The sequence below is a fragment of the Anser cygnoides genome, chromosome 12 (genome assembly GCF_040182565.1).
Source record: "Anser cygnoides isolate HZ-2024a breed goose chromosome 12, Taihu_goose_T2T_genome, whole genome shotgun sequence".
NCBI lineage: Eukaryota > Metazoa > Chordata > Aves > Anseriformes > Anatidae > Anser > Anser cygnoides.
The window spans coordinates 19,446,736-19,469,463 of NC_089884.1; the positions used below are offsets into that span (position 1 = coordinate 19,446,736).

Genomic DNA, 22,728 nt, shown 5'->3' on the forward strand with positions numbered 1-22,728 from the left:
TTTAGTATTCGTGGTATCAGCCAGACAGGCCATTGTAAATGCACAGTCAAGACCCAGGCTTATCCAAGGAACACACTGAGGACCTCATGGCTTAGAACCTCCTCTCCCTCAGCCTCCACATGGGTAGATTTCTTCTCCGTCAAAATTATGGACATCTTGGGAATTTTAAAGATGGCTTTAATTTACAGGTGGCTTAATTATATATCTCATCAACTTTCACTAGAATTTTGAGAATTCCAATATAGACGTACAAGGGATTAAAAAGCCCAATGATCTTTCTATGCAACTCTAACTTAATTGCAAGCTTTCTCAAGATTCCTCCCCTAGCAAGATAAATTATTTGCTTACTCTTCAAGTACCATCTTGGTCTTCCAATTTCTTTGCTGCATATGCTCTACCACATATGTTGCTTTTTCTTTGGTTAGATTTCTATTTTCGGAGGAGTTAAGATTGGCTTAATTTTATTAACTCTTTCTAGATAGCCAGTTTACTTATCTCCTGCTTCCATTTTTATTCAAATTACCCATGGTTTTCATGGTTTATGTCTTTCATAACACAGCTATGTATAAGTAATCAGCTTCCATTCTGAAGCAACAAATTTTAATTTCCTTCTTTCGCTTCAGAGCTTTTCTCACTAGATTCCTTCCCTTATATTTTAGCCTGATTTTTATGAATTAAAAAGGCAAGAAAGCAGTCAAAAGACCATTAAATATTCTTTCAGGACATTTATGTGTTCCTTGCATCTGTTCTAGGGTAACAGACTGTACGCTTAGCAGAGCTGTTTACACCTTTATTCAGCTCGTGTGTTGATTTTTATTTTTTCCCCAGGGGGAGCAGAAATACATCACAGTAAATTATTAAGTAAAGATTGTTTGGGGAGGGGGAATGAAATGGAGACACTTATTACAAATTCCAGGTAATATCCCACATTGATCCTTAATGAGAGGAAATGCAAGTTTAAAAGCATTGTGAATCAGGAGTTACACAAATGTATATGGGGACAAAACATCTTATTCAAGTCTAAAAATCAAAAACTGTCTTCTCTATATTACTTTTCCTGGATATATTCATTTCTGTTTTATAACAGATTTATTTACGATTTCTGGACTATCAAATGGAGCATTCCAATGAATGCAAAAGAAATTTTGTTGCTGTCTATGATGGAAGTAGTTCTATTGAAAACCTGAAGGCAAAGTTTTGCAGCACTGTAGCAAATGATGTCATGCTGCAGACTGGGACTGGCGTGGTACGAATGTGGGCAGATGAAGGCAGTAGACTAAGCAGGTTCCGGATGCTGTTCACTTCATTTGTGGATCGTAAGTACATTTTCAAGTGCCTATTCTGGTATCACGGTACTTCAGGTATTTTAGGAAAAGCCATTAGCTATGTCTTGTGCAGGAGGAACTTATACTGTTTCCTTCACATACAAGTAGGTAAGTTAAATACTTGCTTTATTACAGTTATGAGCATGGTTCCTGAAGAATGGCTTTCCTCCTTTATTAAAAGACTTATTTTTCCTTTGAATTCAAGAATAATACAACCTTAGGGTAGGTCCTTCTCAATTATTTCTACAAAGGTGCACAGACTTACTTAGAAGACAGCAGTGAGACTGAAGTGTGCTATCCCGTTAGCACCCAACTTCTGCTTCCCTGCCAGACACCACGATAGGCTCTCCTCAAGCCCACGCTGGACAGTCACAAGGCTAGGAAACACTTGTGACCCTGCTGAGTCTGGATATTCTTCCTATCCACAGCCCTACCTTCGACTGCAGATCTGAAGGTACCCCTGCTCCTGCCACACCTAAGCTGCTGCCTCCTTTCTCCACTGTACGTGGCTCTAAAACAACCCCATGTGTGCTCCCTCAGCAAAGCCCAGTTGTGTTACACAGCCACGAATAAGGCAGTTGAATTCAAATTTATTAAGAAGGCTATATTAAAAGCAGAGCTACAAATGCTGTCTGGGCTTCTGTTTGGATTCCATAGCCTGCCTTAGAGATAGTCATTATTCTCATTGTAAATTAAGATGCTTCTGGAAAGCATTCTGTGAGATTTTCTTCTAAGCACTTTCTCTCTGAACTTAACTGAATTTGGTTGCCTCACATATTTACAAAGGACAACATGGCCCACATTGCAGAATGTGGAAACTGCAAAGAAGTGTCATCTTCAGCACAGAAGTAAACTGAGTTTGGAAGTGCACAGCGGTTCTGAGATATACGCAGAGAACTGAATAAAATATGTCTGCCACTTCAGGAGAGCAGACCTATGCTTGTGCTAAAGGTTTTCAGAAAGCTCTGCTTGGAGATTAACTAGTACACATTTGCTGCCAAAGACGTAACTGTTTTTGACAGAAGTAACATGTCTGTAGAAAGTTCTGAAATGGATCCTGGTCACCATCTTGCAAAAAAATTCAAGTTACAGAAAACAGGTAGTTTGATGTTCAGCTCCATTGAACAGGAAAGTTTAACACAGAATGAAAGATAGTTTCTGCACAACAGCCTTTATAAAGTAACAGCGATTGAAGGTAACTGTCTTATTGCCTGCTTTGTGTACATGGTAGTAAGAACCAGTAGAAAGAACATTTCAGAAACTAGTCTATTGTTTAACCTAGAGTAGGCATTTAACAAACTTTATTGTGAATTTAAGTATGTTTTAAGCACAACCTGCTTATCAAATTTGTAACAGCTTTTCCAGTACCTTTTACTTCAATACAATTATTAATATTAGTGATGAAAGCTGGAATTAATTGCACTATCTCAAAAATGCTACGAACTTTGCCAGGGGAAATTATCCCTGTATATTTTAAATATTATGGGGCAGGGGAGGGATGAAGTACAAGACGCTGAAACAGTAACCACTTCTAGAGCTGAATAACTTTCCAAAGTTAGAATTTTAAAGGAATTCAAAAGTCCTTTCCAGAAGAAAGTCTGCAAAGTTGTGCAGTTATTCTTATTTATCTTCTAACTTGAGATACTGTCTGTCTTGGATAGGGTAATTCAAAAGTATGTTCCTGAAAACTAAGCGTTTCCTGTATTTTTGAATAGTCTAGTGATAATCATGTTTTCAAACTGAAAATAGTGAATCTGGGTTTATCTTCTCTTCAAATCTCTAACCTATTTTTCTCTTCTACCTTATTAATGATTTGTAATTATAAGAAGCCAACCATGAAAACAATCAATATTTCTGAGAAATTTACATAAATGAGCTAATTGTGCATGACAGTCACCTAACACATACCTAGTGCTGCTTGCAAATTTGACTAAGTAATTCAGCTAACAACATTAAAAATCAATGTATTTGATTTCTGGCTTGATTCAATACATGAATAATGCTATATATAAAGAACACTGTGAACACTGTGCAAGTTTTAGGCAGCTGTTATGAGAGGAGTCCAGCTATGTCCTTGAAGTCCTGGACTGGAACCAATCAATCACTGTGACTGGTAGTCAGACTTTGTACTCCCCATATAACAAACAAAGGAAAATGAAGTCAATTTGTCCCATTTTCATGGACCTGTGAGCAAAAGCCATCCCTAAAAAACATTAAAGAAGCTACACAGGAATGTAAAATAGAGAATGTGCTGGGGGATGGAGAGGCAGCAGCAGAATGCATCATCCAAAAAGATACAAATTGAAAAAATACGGGAATAAGAAAAGGAATGTGTCTTGCATCATAATCCTTCCTCTATGCCTCCAAAAGAACTACAACTCCATACAGATCCGTACTGAAACACTAACAAATACACATGGATTCCTGACAGCTGCTCTGGACACCAATTTCATAGATCTTCCTTTGTCTCAGATATTTTAATAGATGGTGTAGACTATTACATACACAGCTTTTTAAAGTTATTGTATATAAAGGATAAATAAGATCAGTATCAAACTCTGGGGAACACCACTATTGACTGCCTCCAGCTGGACTTTCTGCCTCTGATCACATTCCTTTATGCCTCTCAGTTGAGTCAGTTTTCAATCCACCTCACTGTCCTCCTACATAGCTTGTAATTCATCAGTTTCTCTACAAGGCTGTTATGGGACACAGTTTTGAAAACCTCACTGAAGTCAGGATATACAACATCCACCATTCTCCCCATATCTACCAAGCGAGTTTATTCCATCCCAGAATGCAAGCGGATGGCTCAAGAATGACTTCCTTATTGTAACGCTAACGTCTCATTCATAACTGGTATAATTGGCATGAGCTATAACTTTCTAAGCATTGATAATACTTTAAAGCAATGTCCTTCATTTTCTGAATCTACTTTCCAAACAATTAAATTCTCAGTTCAATTCAGTAATCATTACATTTATCTTCCTCACTATGACATTTTAAAATACTAAAGTTATGGAGATAAACTCTTCCAAAATACCTTCTAAATAAATTCTGTAGTATGTTAGAGGAAGAAGTACTACAGTGCTTGCACTACAGTTAAAGCAAGCTTCCTATATGGGTCTTCTTGCCAGGTTGTCAGGGGTTAAAATTAACATGAAGGTAATACAAAAGATTAAAATGAATGAGTGGAGATTACGAAAATTGAGTGCAGTAAGAAATGGGAAGACATGCATAATTGGGTCAGGACATGCAATTTCAAAATTAAAGGCTTGAATTTTCTTTTCTTCTTTAGGCATGACTCCTATTTTTGTCACTGAGTCTGAAGCCTAACAGAAGGAATAAGTGAGAAACATGAGGTATTCAGGACTTGTCACCCTCCTCTACTTGTACCCTTTGGGTTTTGCTGTCGGTTTCAGGGAATCCAGACTACTCAAGAATAAATTCTTTCTATGAAACCAAGTAATAGAATGTCTATCACAACATCTGTGCTATTTAATATATAATTGATTACACTAATAACAGACACTTCTGTGATAAAAATAACACATTGCTGAGACAGAAAAAAAAATAAATTCCTGTCTAGTACCCTTAAGTCATAGAGAATTCCCCAAGTATACTATTTAAAATATATATATTATTTTTCAGGATGTTCTATAAGTATTTTTCTAACATCAAGGAGCTATAACAAACATTGATGCAAAAAATCTTTAGAGCAACTTTCTAGTTAAAGTATTTCTTCAAATTTCCAGCTATATATAGACAGATAGATAAAAAGATGGACTTTACTCTCTTAATCCTTGCATTAGTTCTGATAGGAGGATCTAAGAGCTTTGATTCACAAACAGGAATGACTTAGATGCCTCCAGTTACTGAAATCTCTTGCAGTTACTGAAACAGTCCTCCACAAGCTGAAATCTGATTTGTCTTAAGATATTAATGGGCTCCAAAATGCAGATGTTCAGTAGCTGTTTCACAGCCATTTACACAGCAGATATACAGCAGACTGAATAAATTTATAATTGATGGTGAACGTGATTTAAGTGTTAAGCTTTTAAAGACAAGTATTAAAGCCTTCTTCCATTATTTGTGTTGTGTGACTGTCTTTCTACTACCTGTTTTGAACAAGAAAGTTTTGTTTGTAGCATTGATAAATACACAGGAAAACAACCAACCAACCACGGAGTAAATAATCTGTTAATTACTGATGTGCATAAGAATTGTTTCAGTTTGAAACTGTAAAGAGAAAAGAACAAATACGCATGTTAAAAGTAACAGGAATTTACTATCTTTTTTTTTTCTTTTGTCGTGCAATGTATGACTTACTGAAAATTCCTAACATTTTCTTCCTCTTCTCTACTGCAGCTCCCTGCTCAGGCAACACTTACTTCTGCCATAGCAACATGTGCATCAATAATTCTTTAGTCTGCAATGGCATTCAAAACTGTGCATACCCTTGGGATGAAAATCACTGCAGAGGTGAATATAGTGCAAAGTATAGCCTTTATAACCCAGGCTGGTCAGTTGCCTTTCAAGAAAGTCCTGAAATGTCCTTTCCTGGAAATATGCTGAAGACAGCTATTCTCCTAATCTCAGAACGGTGTTCCAAATTTTTTATTTAAACTCAGGAGGCATGTAAGCATACTAAAGATTGATCTACCTGCTTTATAAGTAAATCTCTTCCTCTTCAGCATGAACTTTTCATTTTAAAAAAATAATAGCTTAATAGGAAAAAGAATGTAGTAGTTGCCAGGCTCCATCATATCCATTTCTAAATTTTAAATGAAGCAAGTTGTAGGGACAAGTAATGCCTTTTATTAGGAAAAAAATGATACAGCTGGAAAAAGACAGTCCTTCGAGCACAGTCTTTTTCCACTCTAAAGTAGAAGCAGCAGTCTCCAGAGATAAATGCAAATTTAAAATATTTGTTTTTATTTTAAGTTCTTAATCACTGAGACCATCTCAGAGTACATGCACCTGCTGCATGTGGTGTAACAAGTAGTGGGAGGAAGGAGGGATTGGTAGGATGTGAAGAAGTCATCACTTATGGAAAATAGAGACATGTAAAACACTGCTTCTAGAACCCGGGGCAGAGAAGTATTGTTTAAACTGTCACAACTACAACAAGTCATTTCAATATCAGGCTTTGTACAGAAAGTTCTCATGATTTGAAGAAATTACTATTCTACTCAAGCACAGATATATTTATCTGTGTTTCAACACTAAGCGAATTTTCAGAGTTGAAACAAAAACAGTTTAAGGTCTTTTTTTTTCTTGCTAAAGAAGCAAAACAAGAACTTGTGCTCATCTGACAAATTGAATGGCATAAGTAGGTCTGAAAAAAAAACCTGAAAGATTAAAATATGTACTCAGTTTCAAAGAGAAACTCTTAACTGTAGGAAGGGTCAAAACTTTCTCTAAGAAAGACCTTGAAATAAAATAGTGTTTTGTTATTATTATTATTTACCAAAAGACTAAAGTTTGATTTCTGTACTCAAAAGCTATTTTGGAATTGTATTTTGGACAAGCATTGTAAAAAAAATCACACTGCTCTAATACACTCTAAGGGAAGGTGCATTATAGATGTGTTACGTATTATGCAAGTTTTCCAGCTAAAAATCATGATCCATAACTGTTAAGTTTTCAATGGATAAGTAAGTTTCCTCTAAATAATCCTTAGCTTTAATAATATTCTGTGTTCCCTATTAAGTGCAATTGCTGGATCTATTTCCCATCTCTAAGTGCTTTTCTAGAACCTCACGTAGAGTCTACACTTCACTAATGCACTACAGTATTTCAGAAACAAAATTTTATGAAAACTATATCATTAGATAATAAACCGTCTTTCCCAATATTTGTACATCTGATGCTGAATAATCTACCATGTTTTATGTTGGATATAATTTAAACGCTGCTTCAGTAGTTGCACAGCACATAATTAAAGGATAGTTGAAAATTGGGTCCATCTTGTCAGCTAAGGCAGTCTTAAGGAGACGGATGAAACCAAAAGAACAATTTTATCTTTGAAAAGAAGGCTTCTCAATTGTGCTCAGTTCCCAGAGGCACCTAGAGTTCTCATTTAGCCCATGTCAGTGACTGCCTAAACCTGATTATGTTGCAGCCTACCTTACGCCTAAGGCCAGTGGGTCATACAAATAAATAGTTTAAAAAAAAAATCAGTCACATGCAATTTCTTTTAAGAGACTGGGGAAGACATCATCTTTTGATTAAGACCTTCTTGATGAAAAAAAATCTTCCAAGAATTAAGAAACCTAGATACAGATGAGAGAACTACCATAGCATTGAAATTTGTATCTCCCACAGAAGTGTGCTAACAAGAGCCAAACTGGGTAGGACAAAGGGAGATAGGCTCATTCATATTAAAGCAATAAATGTTACTCAGAATAAATAGGCTAAGCTCTGAAGCAAAACGGTATTTCAGACATGAATTATTAGTCAATTCCTCAGGGTTTAGTATATGGGTTGTTTTACATTGCATAAGGTGGTATGCAACTCTCTCCATGCACTGCGTGTGGAGTACCTAAGTGTATAACAGACATATCCAGATGCCAGGAGCCTGATAGATGAAAATGTGCAACATTTAGGCAACATTTTTTTCTACAGTCTTAAATGCTTTTTCCCCTCGCTAGCAAATGTTGCAGAGTCTATCACTGGAGAAATCTTGCAGTCCTCTAAATGAAGTATTTTTACAGAACAGAAACCTAACTGGAAAATTTGAATCTCCAAAAAAGAATTTTAAGTATGGAAAACCATCTTGTACTGATGCTGCCATCTTGTGTGTTTCCATATGAAGTACTACCCAAAAGTGCCATATTATTTAGGTTGGTTGAGGTTTTTTGCTCCCCCTTTCCCCACACTCTTTCCCTAACTGAGTTATTACCATCACTAATGAAGATGGGGAATTAGACTTGCTGAATAAATGCACAGATCTAATATGACAAATCATACAGGTCTAGTCTCTAGTACCATGAATTCATTTCATTAATAGCACAGCACTTACGTGGCAATCACAATGCAGCTTGCTTTGTTCTAATATACAGTCCAAAATATGAAAAGTAAGAACTCTCATAATCCCCATTTTTTCTTTGCAGAAAGGAAAAAAGCTGGATTGTTTGAACAAATCACCAGAACACATGGAACAATCATTGGTATCACATCAGGGATAGTTTTAGTTCTTCTTATCATTTCAATTCTAGTACAAGTAAAGCAACCTCGCAAAAAAGTTATGGCTTGCAAGACTGCTTTCAATAAAACCGGTTTCCAGGAAGTATTTGATCCTCCGCATTATGAACTGTTTTCACTGAGGGACAAAGAGATTTCTGCAGATTTGGCAGATTTATCAGAAGAACTTGAAAACTATCAGAAAATGAGGCGCTCTTCAACAGCTTCCAGGTGCATTCATGACCACCACTGTGGCTCTCAAGCCTCCAATATAAAACAAAGCAGGACAAACCTCAGCTCCATGGAACTTCCCTTCCGCAATGATTTTGCACAACCTCAGCCAATGAAAACATTTAATAGCACATTCAAGAAAAGTAGCTACACTTTCAAACAAGCGCATGACTGCCCCGAGCAAGTCATAGAAGACAGGGTGATGGAGGAAATTCCATGTGAAATCTATGTTAGAGGAAGAGAAGATACAGCACAAGGTTCGTTATCTATTGACTTTTAATTTCCTAGTTAAGGTGTTATCAGTGTACATAGAGGATGCTTGTGTATAAGGACAGTGTATATATTAAAAGTGTATTATATGCAGCGTGTGAGATGCACACACTTTTAGCTTATTATACTTCATTTGAAAAGAAAAAAAAAGGAAAGAAAGAAAGTCTTCATAACTAATTTCTGCTGAAGAACAGTGGACTTCCTCCCATCCTCCCAAGCTACCTGTCCGGTGGAGCAACAAGCCAGACTTTGCATGGAAATTGGAAGTTAAGGATGTTGGGGGGAAAGACAGCAACAACAACCACCACTGTCATTGATCAGCAAAAACAGTGACTACTACCCTTCTCTTCACATCATTTTCTCTTATTTAGATGTCTGCTTTTCAAGACAATTTTAATACCTCAGTTACATAAATAAAAGTAGTTAAGTGCACCACGTATATGTCAACATAGGTGTCTTATTGTATTTGTCAGATTGAAAGAGTTAGTGTTAAGTGCCAGTTAAGACTCAAGAGTTACATTACAGCCATCTGTTTCATCTTGCCTGCCATTTATATTGCCTTTAATTATCAGTTCCTCACTCTATGCTTTGTGAGAAATAAGTGTAAGGGGTTACTGCCTTTTTAAAAGATATTGAGGTTTATTAATTTTAGTACATTTGGGAATGTGACCCTCGCAGCTTGCGGTTAAACACAAGCGCTCATGTTATTCTAGATGCAGACTTCAAACTGTTTGCTTTCAAGAAGGCTTAGGATTCTAAAAGATTCTGCCATGTATTATAAATCCATGTGGCTACACTGATTTCACCGCTCTGTAGTTAGAAAATAATTCTGTTCCTGTGTTTTCCAAGTATTTACATGAATAGACTGTACTGTACATTTCTCTCAAAATAGCCTTTTAGTCCTTATGCAGCCAATCTTCCCTACTGAAATCAGTGATGATACTTTTAGCTCGTGTCCTATTTGCCTGAACAGGATTGCTCTGACATGTGTGATCACCAGGGAAACAAGGAGAAATCAAACAACTCTTGTTAACCTTTATGGAACCTTTCTCATGCCCCTTGTTGCCACTTGAAAAATTGCACATTTCATACCTTTTTTAATGGTGGTTTGGACCTAATTTTAACATTTTTACAATATAGAACAGTTTTTTCAAATACAATAATTCTCATTGTGTTTTTTAGACTTTTTATATAGTTTGATACTGTATAGACTATTTATTAAATCAAAATCTAGCACCCGTACAACAGGCTTGTTTCACTGTCCGTTTTAGCAGCTCCGAATAACATGCAGTTGCTGCCATGTATACCGCAATTTGCCAAGCATACTTAATATGACTTCTGCGTTAGCCTACATTTTATTCCCTGGTTTGTTTGGATTTATTCTGATATTTTCTTCACAAGAAACCTTTTACTAAATGTGACCTACCAGCTTGCACTAGTTATAGCCTTTATTTGGAAATGTATATAAAACCGTATTTACAGTGAGATGTTTGTTGGGCTGACTACAGTACAAAAATTAGTATATGACCTCAGCAACTGAAGCCTCTTCTCTTAAAAATAGATGAACAACAGCTATAACAAACTGATTTTTCATTGAATGGAAAAAAAAATCAAATGTTTATAAAACGTAAAAAGAAATGCAAAATCGTACAAAATGTAAGAAATTGGGAGGGTGGGGGAGGGAGGGAATTGATTATCCTCAACACTTCACAACTTCAAAATTAAGCCTGCCGTGTATCTAAAAGAACTTAGGCAGAAGGTCACAGATCAGACCCCTAAGGTTATACCCTGGTCTCAGTTTTTGTGCTTATCCCAGAACAGATTTCAGTTTGAAACAACAGAAGTGGGCTTTTTTTTTTTTTTTTAGATGCACTTCATGCAGGTGTTAAAAAAAAGCTAGTTAATTTTGACCTGATTTTTTTAGTATATTTAATTAAAACATTTATTGACATATTTCATTTACTTCTCATTGATTTCAGTAATAAATCTCTCATCATTACCTGTATGGAACAGAATGTTATTTGCTTCAGACTTAGTTCCAGATTCTTTCAACAAGAAATACATAGTTTTACATGAGTCCTTCTTGTTCATATAACTCTGGTAAGTGCTAGGTTTGCATGATTAAGTTTCCTTTATAAGGTATATTTGTCCATGTGATAAAATATTATGGTCCCTATTCTTTCCTAAGTTATATTGTCTTTGAACACTAAACCTGTAATAATAAAACAAACAGCAACCCTGCAGAGTGCAAGTCTGTGGAGAAAAGGGGAAAAACTCTACTGAAGAATTCTGGAATGGCCTAAATAATATTTTCATCTCTGTTGCAACTTCCTGGTGACATGGTCAGAACACAGCTGCTTTTCTGCTACCCTAGAGCAGCTAGGTGAACTCCCTTAACCAGCTACGTCTTGTAAGCAACCTTTTCCAATATCCCCAGGCCCAGCACTTTTTAGTTTGTAGCATAAAGTTGAGATACTCCTGTCTAGTTAACACCTGCCCGTTTCCCAGTACAGAGTGAAAACTCTGAAAAAGGAGAGTTCCAGTATTTCAGTAGTAGCAAACCCAACCCATATTGTGGCAAAAATCCATACCTTTCTAGGAGCATTCTGATTTTGCACTCATTTTTACCCATATCCCCAATACCTTCTGTTAGCCCTGAATGCATGTAAGCAAAGAAAGCAAAGATACATTCCCTATATACACGCTGACCAGGAAATGGTCAATGACATGACTTATAAATACCAAAACAGTTAATTTTTATCTTCTATAGTTTAGACATAAAACCATTTAACGTGAACTATTTCTTCTCGATAAAAGTTGTAAAAGTAAATCTACAGCTGACATGAAAGTAAGTGAACAAGAACCGTGATTCTAGAAGTTCTGTAAGGAGATGCCTACGTTTGCAGATATGACGACAGTGGGAATTCAGCCTTCATGCTGGAAATGACTGAAGTGTTTCAGTGATCACAGACATACTAATCTGTCCTTAAAAAGCATGAAATTCTCTTGTCCAGAGTAGAATTTATGACCTTCATTGTACATACAAATTATAGTGGTGTATGATAGGAATTACTTTCTATTCTTATTAAACCAGTAAAAAGAAAAGTTATGGAAAGACCTGTCATTGACTTACAAGAAAAAGCACCTGTCATGTGAACGCTTTGCAGAATGTTTAAGTCATTAAAATATATTCTGTTTTGTTTTTACTTGGTACAGACAATTCTGTTTATTAGCAGCCCATCTCCTGATACTTGACGAAAAAATACTTTCCTTATTCTCGAATCAATTTAGTCCTTAAATAGATTTTTTTTAGTATCAAAGATCATAATAAAATTTGTATTTCTGAACTATTTAAGTATAATCTTTTCACTAAAGTGCTACTTACTAACAGCATAACTTTAAAAAAAATCAGTATCTATATTTGAGAAGTCAAGAGCAAATTACATCTTGAAGTGGAACCACTAAATTCTTATGGCTATACTGAAACTTTCTACTGAGTGGCTGACTGCATTTTACTGTGAATAGATACAGAGACTGATCATCCAGGAAGATCTATTTATATTTAGATGTCCTTCCTTCAAAGTTTATGTATGAGCCCTAAGATTGCTCAAATCTATGGACTGCTTGCCAAAACACATTTATAATCTATGTCAGACTGAAAGATGAGCTGATTTTACATTATTTGACATCATGCCATTGCAGCTGAACATTAATTTTAAAATCCTCACCCCATTGTAACTGAAAACCATTGAGTTAATTCATGTTTTGAAAACATTTATAGAACCTATCTCAATCTAACAAAATAAAAGCTAGAATCTTTAAGACTTCTGTTCCCGGGGTTTCCAATAACTGTATGTAGGATAAATCCCTCCTATGAATACACAAATAAATCACATGTTAATATGCTCTAATATGTGATTCTGTGTCACTACGGAATTGCAAGTTTATTTTCACATTCAAATTCCTTTGCTACGCTTTACAGAATCAGCTTAACAAAAATATGTTTTCCATCTGTTTCATACATTAACACCAACAGGCATTTATTACTTGTCAACTTGTTCCCTCTTATCTATCTATCAAAGATAATCCACTATATACCAGATAAAACAGCTTAATTTTTTATCAGTCTGTCTCTTCTTACAGAGCCAAGTCCAGGGAGAATCAAAGCAAGAACTTAAAGTCTTAGTATGTCTTTCCATTACCATGATGTAATTTATGGTAATAGCTCTTATACGGGAGAAGCCCATAAAATTTACATCAAATTCTGCTCAAGAAAAAAAAAATCCAGTATTATAATAAACCAAGTAATAGTACAAAAGACCTGTACACCTCAAAATTAAATATAATTAAATATAATTTGCTTTGCCTTAAATATAATTTGCTATTTTGTAATCTCAAACACCTTCTGAGAGGTAAGATCTGTCAATGCTGCCAGAGTACTTCAATGGTAAACACCACACTGTTTTCTCTGCACAACTACTTCCTCTCCACCCAAACAGATCTTTGAAGTTTTAAATCTTATTTCATTACTTTATTAATTTATTCATAGAAATATAATATTATTTACATCTCACAATTAGCCTCAAATTACATTATCACCTACATAAAAGTTGCTTCTCCCTTCCTCCCAGATATGTTTAGGGAACAAGAGTTATACTGTAGACGTATTTATCATTAAACCATAGCATTTCAGAGTTTAAACATTATGCTAATTTCTGGTTTTATAGTGCAGCTTATTTGTCACTGGAGAAGTAAGAGACTACAAGAAAAACTCAAAGCTCATGAGATTATCTCCTTAACCTCAAATTAATATGGCTGAACTGGAGCAAAGTAAATTGGTTTTCTAATACTCAAAGTCCAGTATTTTGTGGGAAAACAATATCAGAATTTAAAAAGGCTTTTTTTTTTTCTTAATTGTGAGAAAATGGGCTTTTTTTACCCCTGATTATCACACTCAGTTTGCTCATAACACTTGCCCTTAATAACTACCACATTCACCTCTGAATAACACAGAGCACAGGCTTCCTTTCAGTTCCACTGGTGAAGTTCATCAAAATGTACAAAAACAAGAAGGAAAAAAACTATTCGCAGAAACAGAAGGGGAGCTGAAAATAAATAATTCTTTGTTCTAAATACAAAATGGGAGACAGTAGAATACTGACCACTGAACATTTCTGATGCAATTTTTAACTCACCCTTCAATGCACTCAAATTGCTCTCCAGGTAATAAAGCATACAATTCTATTTAAGCAATATGTTAGTTTCCCTCACTTCAGTAAACACCCTCAATACTCCTAATAATTTGGAAAACGCCAGATTCTAGTACTGAGAGTTTACTGGATAGCATTCTCAATTACTGCTGATTATTATATAAAAAAAACTATTCAGTGATTAATGGGTGTGGAAGAGAAACAGAAAAACAAGAAGAACACTCTTGAAAGCAATTATGAGAACAAGAGATTCTTAGAAAGACAAGTCAATAAACCCCAACTCTCATAGATGCTGTAATGAATCTTCTATTTGTAAGGAACAAACAGACAAAGTACATAAGCAATACTACTCATTACTGGTTCTTCCACTGCATGTTTAATAACCCAACAGAGCAATTGAAGGCCTGAGGTGAAGCCAAATCATTTTAATTTTTCAATAGTAACGAAAAAACAAAGACCAAAGAATGAAGATGTTTGCTTTGCACTTACCAGAAGCATAAAAACTGCACAAGCCATTTTATCTTATATTGTCATTACGTTTTATCCTGAACTGTGAAGGGAATTCTGGAATATACAAAACCAGCACAAGATATGCATGTAAAATTCAAGTGTATAATAAACTAATAAAAAAGTAATGGATGCTTAAAATAATCTCCTATATTGGGTAGTTTTTAGAACTCTATGACTCTTAAGGTTATCATATTCTCCCAGACGTTTCTGCATTTATGTCTGTTTTGACAAATTTCAGTATGTACACTTAAGCATAAAATTCATGCAAGAGAGGTAGAAAACTAAGTTATTTGCCTTTAAGACCCGGAACTAATAATTAAAGCTGCAGACTTGGAAAGCTTTACTGCACTGCAGTTCCCAGATCAGAGTGGGAGTAAGGACAGCATATGGGAAACACATCCTTACTTGAACTAGCAGAACCCAAAAACGAGATATTTCTTACTGATTATTAGAACAAAAGTGTTGTTGTTTTAAATATACACACACTATAGTATCAACTTTAGTTAGCATCAGAAAACAAAATGCTTTTCTAAAGCAAGCACATGCATTCCTTGTCCACAAAGCTGTAACAAACACTGGGTAGATTTAAATATCGCATTACTGTGTTTAAACTTATGAAACACCTGTTTTAACGTCAACTAATAGAAGTATAAATAACTGCACTATATACATTCATGGAAGAGTTTACTTTGCAACAAGTTACCAGATGTGTGACATCAGGATTTAATGAAAACATCTGGGCACCACATACAACACTCCTTTGCTTCAGTTGTCAAACACTAATGCTCAACAAGACAAACAGAAAGCACAAAACCACTTCTTTATCAGTACTCCCTCCTCCCCTCAGCAACACAAATAATGCTACTAAGTGGTTTATAGCAACAGTACCACCCAAGGAGCTCAAATTAACAAGCTGCCCTCAAAGTTTAGTGAAAAGCTTACGAGAAGTAGAAAGTATAAAAGATATTCCTAGATTGATTTTGTGTTCCTAAAAAGGTTGTGGACTGTGGTTGTTTATTCCTGAAAAGGTTAGAAACAAAACAAAAATACCCACAATTATCAAACAAATACTACCAAGGGAAGAAATAACTCACTGAACTCAGTTTTCTTTGAACCACAACTCGGGGTCGTGGCTTATCCTTGTCATAGAACTAGACAGAATTAATATTGCCAAAGAAAAAAGAGATGGAAGAGTCACTTGAGATCTACAGTACAATGAAAAAATTATTTCTGTAAATTTGCAAGAAAATGCAGATTGATTGCCTTGTTGAGTTACAAATAGCAGGTTAGAATGGTTGAAGGAACTGGCAGAAAGTCAAGCCTATCTCAAAGCAGAAGAAACAGTCTGCCTCATATAGGAGATTTACAAACTAGTCTTCTGGCTGTGAGGCAACCTTCTTTTCTTTAATTACAGAAGCACTTCAAGTAACAGTAGAAGAATATCTTAAATTAATGTTAATTTTTCTTGTAGACCCAGGGCTAGCCTTAACAAAAATGTCTAATAATGTATATCCAAGGTGGGAGGGGGGGGGGGGGGGACTACATCTTTGATTTCCTCAGAAAAGAGTTAAAGTTTCAGGGTCTGAAATAAAGTCTGCAAGATTTAGTGGATAAACAACCAGAAATCAAGGGCCTGCCCGGTCACCTACAACATCAGAGAAGGGGAGAATACAAAAGGCAATAAAGCTGCCCTGAGATCCATGGCTTTGGAATTAGGATTTTCCGCAAGTCTTTTGTCGTTCCAGCAGTTAGAAGTCAATCCTCTCTGCATCTAGCTCCCTGGCTGTCTTTCCAAGAAGGAAAAATATATCAAAATGGTAAAATAGTTATACCCTCCTCCTCCCCCTTGTGGTTTTTTTTTGTTTGTTTGTTTTTTACACTAGCTATGATGTCCAGTGTAGCTCTATACTGTAGGATATCTGACTATAAACTGGAAATTTTGTTGATTTTTTTTTCAGATAAATTTGCCTAATCTCTAATCAATTATCATTATTACTAAAGTACAAATATTTGCATTCTCTTATGACTTTAAGGTTGAATAGCTGCTGTTGACTGCCGTTGCTAAAATATGAAGAGCGTTTTAGAAGCTAGAGAGTTCTTTAGAAAACATTATCATTCTTTACATCAGTTACATTTAAGGGATTCAAAAAGCAATGAATAAGCCTGCAAGAGCATCTTAGTGACAAAATGTGTGTTCAGCCTCCAATGAAGAAGCCTCCTGTATCATAAAATAAATAGCTGTCTGTAGCAGAAAGAGATAAGCAGAAGGAAGAGAGCTAGCCTGGCAAAAATATATTAGAGGTAACATATTCTTTTCAGGCAAGGAACTGTCTGAAAACAGATTTGGCCTTGAGAAGCCAAACTATTTTTAAACATCGGTACAGACATTTTGTTTAAATGTTGATGATTCGGTGCCTTTTTTGTTTGTTTTGGTGGTTTTGCTGAGATCATAAGATTGTTTCCAGTTGTATGCTTTGAAATCTTGTTTTAAATTATTTCATCATCAAATATATCTAACTAAAATACAGACTGTCATTTAGGGAAAAAAAAAGTCTAATGCATCAGCAGCAAAATTTACTTTGACACCATTTATTATTTATCTGGAGATGCAGGTATACAGGAAAAGTTTCATATCACTAATGCTGTAGTGCTTGATCCCTTACTAATCAATTAAGAGATATTCCCGATTAACTCCTTTTCTGCCTTTGTTAATCAACATTTTACCCATTCCCTACCATTCAATGAAAGGTGCCTAAGTAAATCTAATCAAAGTATGGATTGGGATTCCTCCAATTTCTGTGTAACTGTGATGCTGCCTCTCCCTCCTCCTGTTCGCCTGCTGACTCTACCACTTCTTTGTTCCACCCTGAGCCTGGTGTCAGGGACGTAAAGCTCAGAAACAGGCAGCTGTCCATCACACAGGCAGGCAAACTGGCTATATGAACTGACTACTTCAGCAGGATCCTGGTTCTGTCTGAAAAAATAATGATAAAGGCAAACATCTCATTCTGATGTGCATACTGCATGCCAAGAAGAGTCCTCATGTCCTGACTTATGACTGATGCCCTGTTTCTCCCCACCCCAGCACCCCATCCCTTTACTGCAACTACAAAAACTTTCAAAGCATCTTCCTAACTTACTGAACAACAAAGGCAATTCTCAGGCCAAAGGATACAGACAACCAGTTATATAAATGCTTGTTCTTATCAGTGTGGAAAGATATCACTGTACAGCTTTATTGCTTTGTATGTGGTATGAAATATAACACATTTTATTTCAGAAGTACAGTAAGTCATTTCGCCAGTCACCATGTTGCTTTTTTTTTTCCTTTTATATATATATATATATATATGTATATACATGAAGTCAAAGAATTGCTGCTACTTTCTCTTATGCTCACAGCTTGCCCACAGGAATGACGCTACATCCCATACATGCAACTAATGATTATTTTTCAATACCCATGCTTAAGAGAAATTAAATTTTGCAAACAGCCACAACCAATTTATTTCAAGAAAATAGATATTCAGTACAGATATTAAGGGATAATCATTTCTTATTAAAAGGCTTTAATTGTAAGATATTCAACACCCAATTCAAATGATATTGTCACAAAAATCCTTTTTGCTGCCTTTGTTAATCAGAACTATAACCCAGTAACATTGGACTTCAAGTCTGGAGTGTTGTAAAAAAAACAACACTCACAAACAATTGTTGCCCAGGAATTCACAAACTACTCATTTGAAACCTGTGCCCTCATCATTTCCTGCATTACATGACATCTACCTATGACACTAAGGAGAGTTTGTTCTTTGTAATAACCAAAAACTTTGGTATAGTGCTCTTCAGCCACTAGCCCTCCAAGTGCTTCAGGAGAGTAGCTAATGCTCTACAGTTTTCTAATGGTTGAGGTCATGTTCAGAGAATGAGATCATCTCCCCAGATTTCTTCTACCTTCAAGGATTAAAAATAAAAATAAATGACTAAATTATGTACTATTCTAATAAGCCTCTTGAAAAGATCTATGAAGATATCTGTGGACTTAGTCCACATTTTATAGAAAACAATTCTGACTGACATGAGATGAGGGAAAACAAAAGTAAAAGTCTCAATTATACAGACTTATAGAAGTATGAACACAAACCTCAGGACAAGACGACAATATATGTGTGGAGATAGTCCAAAACCTGGGGGGAAATCCTTCTATTCATATAATTTGAAATAGATTTTAAAAATCCATTTATTCTAAGAGTCAAAGCTATCTCATTTTTGCACTATTCTGACATATCAAATATCAGCATTTTCAAGCAAATTGCTGTCGGCTCTTAAGAGGTCACCTGCTATTTTAGAGGGAACACTACCCCTCTAGTTAGAGAAATCATACTGTCTGATGTTCTCCCACTCCCTGGCTACTATCAGCTTCTAGTCTCGTTGAAATATTTGCATTCTTGGGTATTCATCGATCACCTCTTTCCCACTCCCTTCATCTCCACTCCTCCCTGTCCCCCCTCCAAGTAATCTGCAACTCAATCCTTACAAACAAGGGAAGCACAAATGAACGCCAGAGTCAAGCACTCAGATCTAAATTCATTTTCCTATAAACTTTCAATAATGAGAGGGGAAATCATTTTACCTATCAGAATTAGTTATCTACCTGTAAAATAAAAGTAGTAATACTGAAATATGGGAGTGGCAAGACCTATTCAGGCATTATCTCTGTATGCAAATATAAATTGCATGTTAGAGAAATGCCAAGGTCACCCATGGGTCAGTTCAGAAACATGACAAGTGGTGCATATCTTCCCCTAAAGTCCTGAAAAGGTAGATTCAGATATCTGTAACTAAACTTCAAAGTTTTAAATTGTTACAGTTATTACTAATTATGAGCCCCAATAGTATGAGTTCAAGAAAACCCACCCTTCTCTACGATTAAGATAATGCTATTGCTCATTTTTAAAGTCCACAAAAAGTTTCTTATAGCATCTCTTTGGCCATTAAAATCATTTCTTCACCTTTGGAGATGGTGTTTTTTGTTGGTGGTGGTGGTGGTGGTGGTGGTGGTGCTTTTTTTTTTTTTTAATAAAGTTGTTTTACCATAAAAGCATTTAAAAATAACTTTGAGTTAACTCCTCTTTTCAGATACACTGGCATAAATGAAAATCCTTGGTTCCATCCAGATTAGGACACCTGGGACCAGAAACCATCTCATTGAATTTGAAATTCTGAGATGAAAACAGACTGTCTCAGGTCAAAAGCTAACTAGACCAGAGAGAGACACAAATGTTGCCAGCAGAAAAGGGAAAGAAGCCATGCTTCTGTTGTGCAGTAAACATGAGGGATTCCTAATACACTTCAGCTCAGAGTGGTTCAAAGATGGTTACTGAGATGCTTCTTCAAATTAACAACTTCCCAAATAGAGAGCAAGGAGCAAGTTAAGGTAGGATTTCCTGTCCTATCTTTCTTTTACCTTTTATCCAAGTAAATTAGGTCAGCCACACAAACTACAGTATTCTGTGGTGTGGTACAAGATATAGGCATAGTTTAGACAGAGCCACACATGATACAGCCAGAAATATCTTTGATATTTTCTTGGTCTACCTCCTGGTCCTCCCTCCAGGATGCCTCTCTCCTCCTTGTAGCTGCCCAAAAGGGACAGCTTCTGTCATTTTCAGAAATGTTCCTAGGCCTATTCCTAATTGGGTAACAATGAAAAAAGGTGTATTACCTTACTTCTCAATATTTAAAATCTTCATTTATTTCATATTAGAGATCAGTAAAAAAGATCATCATGAATTAAAATATAAGTTTTAAAAGAACATGAAGAGCTGAAAACACAATGAAAAGTCAGTAACTAGTATCTATCAGATTCTCATTCCTTCCCCTGCTCTGTTTGATATTGGTACTACACGACGAACACAGCAATACCATAGTGCCAATATTGCTAAAAGCCCAAAAGGACATAGTAATTCTCATCTGGGAATTCCTTTACATGAAAGAAAAAAGTTTACTGTAACTAAGACTGACTTGCTTTAAAAGTTTTTCATTTGAAAAAGATTTAACTTATATTGATAAAATAAAAAAGCCAAAAATTTCTAATTGCCAGAAAAGTGCCAGAAAATAATATTTGGGTGCTATATAATTTGGGGGGGCAAAAGTCATACAATCTCCTAAGGAACTAAATCTGTATCCCCTACAAATAATAGCTAGACAGTAGCTTTACTGAACAGACTAAAATATTTTTCAACGCTAATCCACATACAAGTTTAAAGACTTCCAGAGAGCTCCAAACATCTAGAGTTTTATTTTGAAGAGTAATATATTACATTAGCAACACTACTGATTAACAGCACGGCCCTGTTACTAAGGTCAGATGTGCTTATTGATTTATTTTTTATTTTTTATTTTTTTTAAGGAAGACTTTGTATGAATATTAATGGCTAATAACCAGAATCCTAAACTTGAAAGAACAATTTCCCAATTGAATTAAATCAGATTTTCTGTCCCCAACAGCTAAGCTAAATAAGCAAAATGCCACATATGATCAGGTGATTATTCCTACTGCTTTTTAAAGGTTTTTGAAAAAAAGTCTTTGTCATGAATCTTTCAGAAAGGGAAAAATCTAAGTGGGAAAGTGTGTGTATATATATATAAATACATACACATAAAGGTTAAGTTATTGAGGTATCTGAACAGATACTACACAATGACAATCCAGAAAGGGGTGAAAAAGTCAATTGCATATATATAACCCAAAGCATTGCACTCTTGTGTCTCTCTAACATCAAGAGAAAGCTGAAAATTGGGAAAAACTTACTTTTCTAGAGTTAAAACAACAACAACAAAACCTACAGCTTTATTGAAACACTGCAGTCTTCTACAGCAATATTTGTTTCATTTATTACCAGTGAATGTTTTTACCCAACTAATGATCTAATTTTCCTATGCTGACACCACTGGATGTTTTACTCAAATATAGACTGCAGAGATGCTCACATCACTCATGATCCTGATGCTGTGTAAAATAGATGAAAGACGAAGTTCTTCATTTTTACTGCTAAAAACCCTCACAAATACAGGCAAATCTGATTCTTCCAAGAATATTTCAAAATAGAACGCAGGAGGTAAATATTCGCTGTTTTATTAGGAGCTTACTATCAGCATTACCTACTAATAATGTATGGACATCTAGAAAATAAAGACGTTCAAACAATGGAATGGAGCGGTAAGCTTGAATGACATCAATCAGCCTTCAAAGAAAAAAAATAGGGTACTTTATTGTCACAGCTTTTGCTTTACCCCGTTGTCAGTGTTTAATCTTTTTATGTGGAAGAACTGGAAACACCACAGAAATTTCCTGCTCCAAACATTCACTGAGAAGCCATTTCACTTGTTTGTACTTTTAAAAACAATTTACTTTTAAGCTGCCTACACAGCTTACATGGAAATAGAACATAAGAATTTTCCTCTGAATTCTGAGTTACTCTAGAAGAAGGAATGATGCCTCAGTTGTGTCCCTCCCAGAACAGAGGCTTTTAGAAAATGCTTTCACAGGACAGTAGTTCGCTTATTTGCTACATTAATGTACATTTCAGGCTTTTAAGTCAGGGGGCGAAGGCAGAAATTAATCAAAAAAGAGGGCATGCAATGCCCATTTAACCATTACAATAATGATTTTTTCCATTTTTGACCATGGAAGAGTTATTTACTTTATCTAAATTTCTCATTCAAGTTAAAAGACTGAGTAGGAAGAGAGAGAGATAAATACTGCTTACTTCATTTGCAGAAGTCTTATAGCTCACTTATTTCATTAGACTGGCCACAGTTTACAGTGGTAAGAATCAGAGGAGAACCTTTTCTTTTACATCCTGATAAGCATACAAACGAAAGGCTTATGTTCCTCCATTAATGCCAGCTAAAGCATGTTGAGGACCAAATAAATAAGCAAAGAACAGACTTCAAAAAATTATTTGTTGTCATGTGATGCTCTAGTAATACCC

The 22,728-nt window shown here is 35.5% G+C and overlaps 1 protein-coding gene and 1 long non-coding RNA gene across 5 annotated transcripts in view; one reads left to right on the top strand and one right to left on the bottom strand.

The window, feature by feature from the left end:
- The window catches only part of NETO2 (neuropilin and tolloid like 2), a 32,520-nt gene extending 20,159 nt beyond the window's left edge, over window positions 1–12,361 (top strand). Inside the window, exons 7-11 of one of the 4 annotated variants that reach the window (XM_048073397.2) lie at window positions 1,088–1,316; window positions 5,694–5,807; window positions 8,441–8,998; window positions 10,991–11,111; window positions 11,829–12,361. In XM_048073397.2, the coding sequence (XP_047929354.1) occupies window positions 1,088–1,316; window positions 5,694–5,807; window positions 8,441–8,998; window positions 10,991–11,106 (1,017 nt within the window). In that variant the 3' untranslated portion in view covers window positions 11,107–11,111; window positions 11,829–12,361. Of the gene's footprint in view, window positions 1–1,087; window positions 1,317–5,693; window positions 5,808–8,440; window positions 9,447–10,990 lie in introns of those variants that run through there. The other 3 variants (XM_048073396.2, XM_048073401.2, XM_048073400.2) reach the window with 3 other exon arrangements.
- LOC106039583 (uncharacterized) overlaps window positions 1–22,728 on the bottom strand; it is an 82,306-nt gene that overhangs the window by 41,192 nt on the left and 18,386 nt on the right. The gene's annotated exons all lie outside the window — the stretch shown is intronic.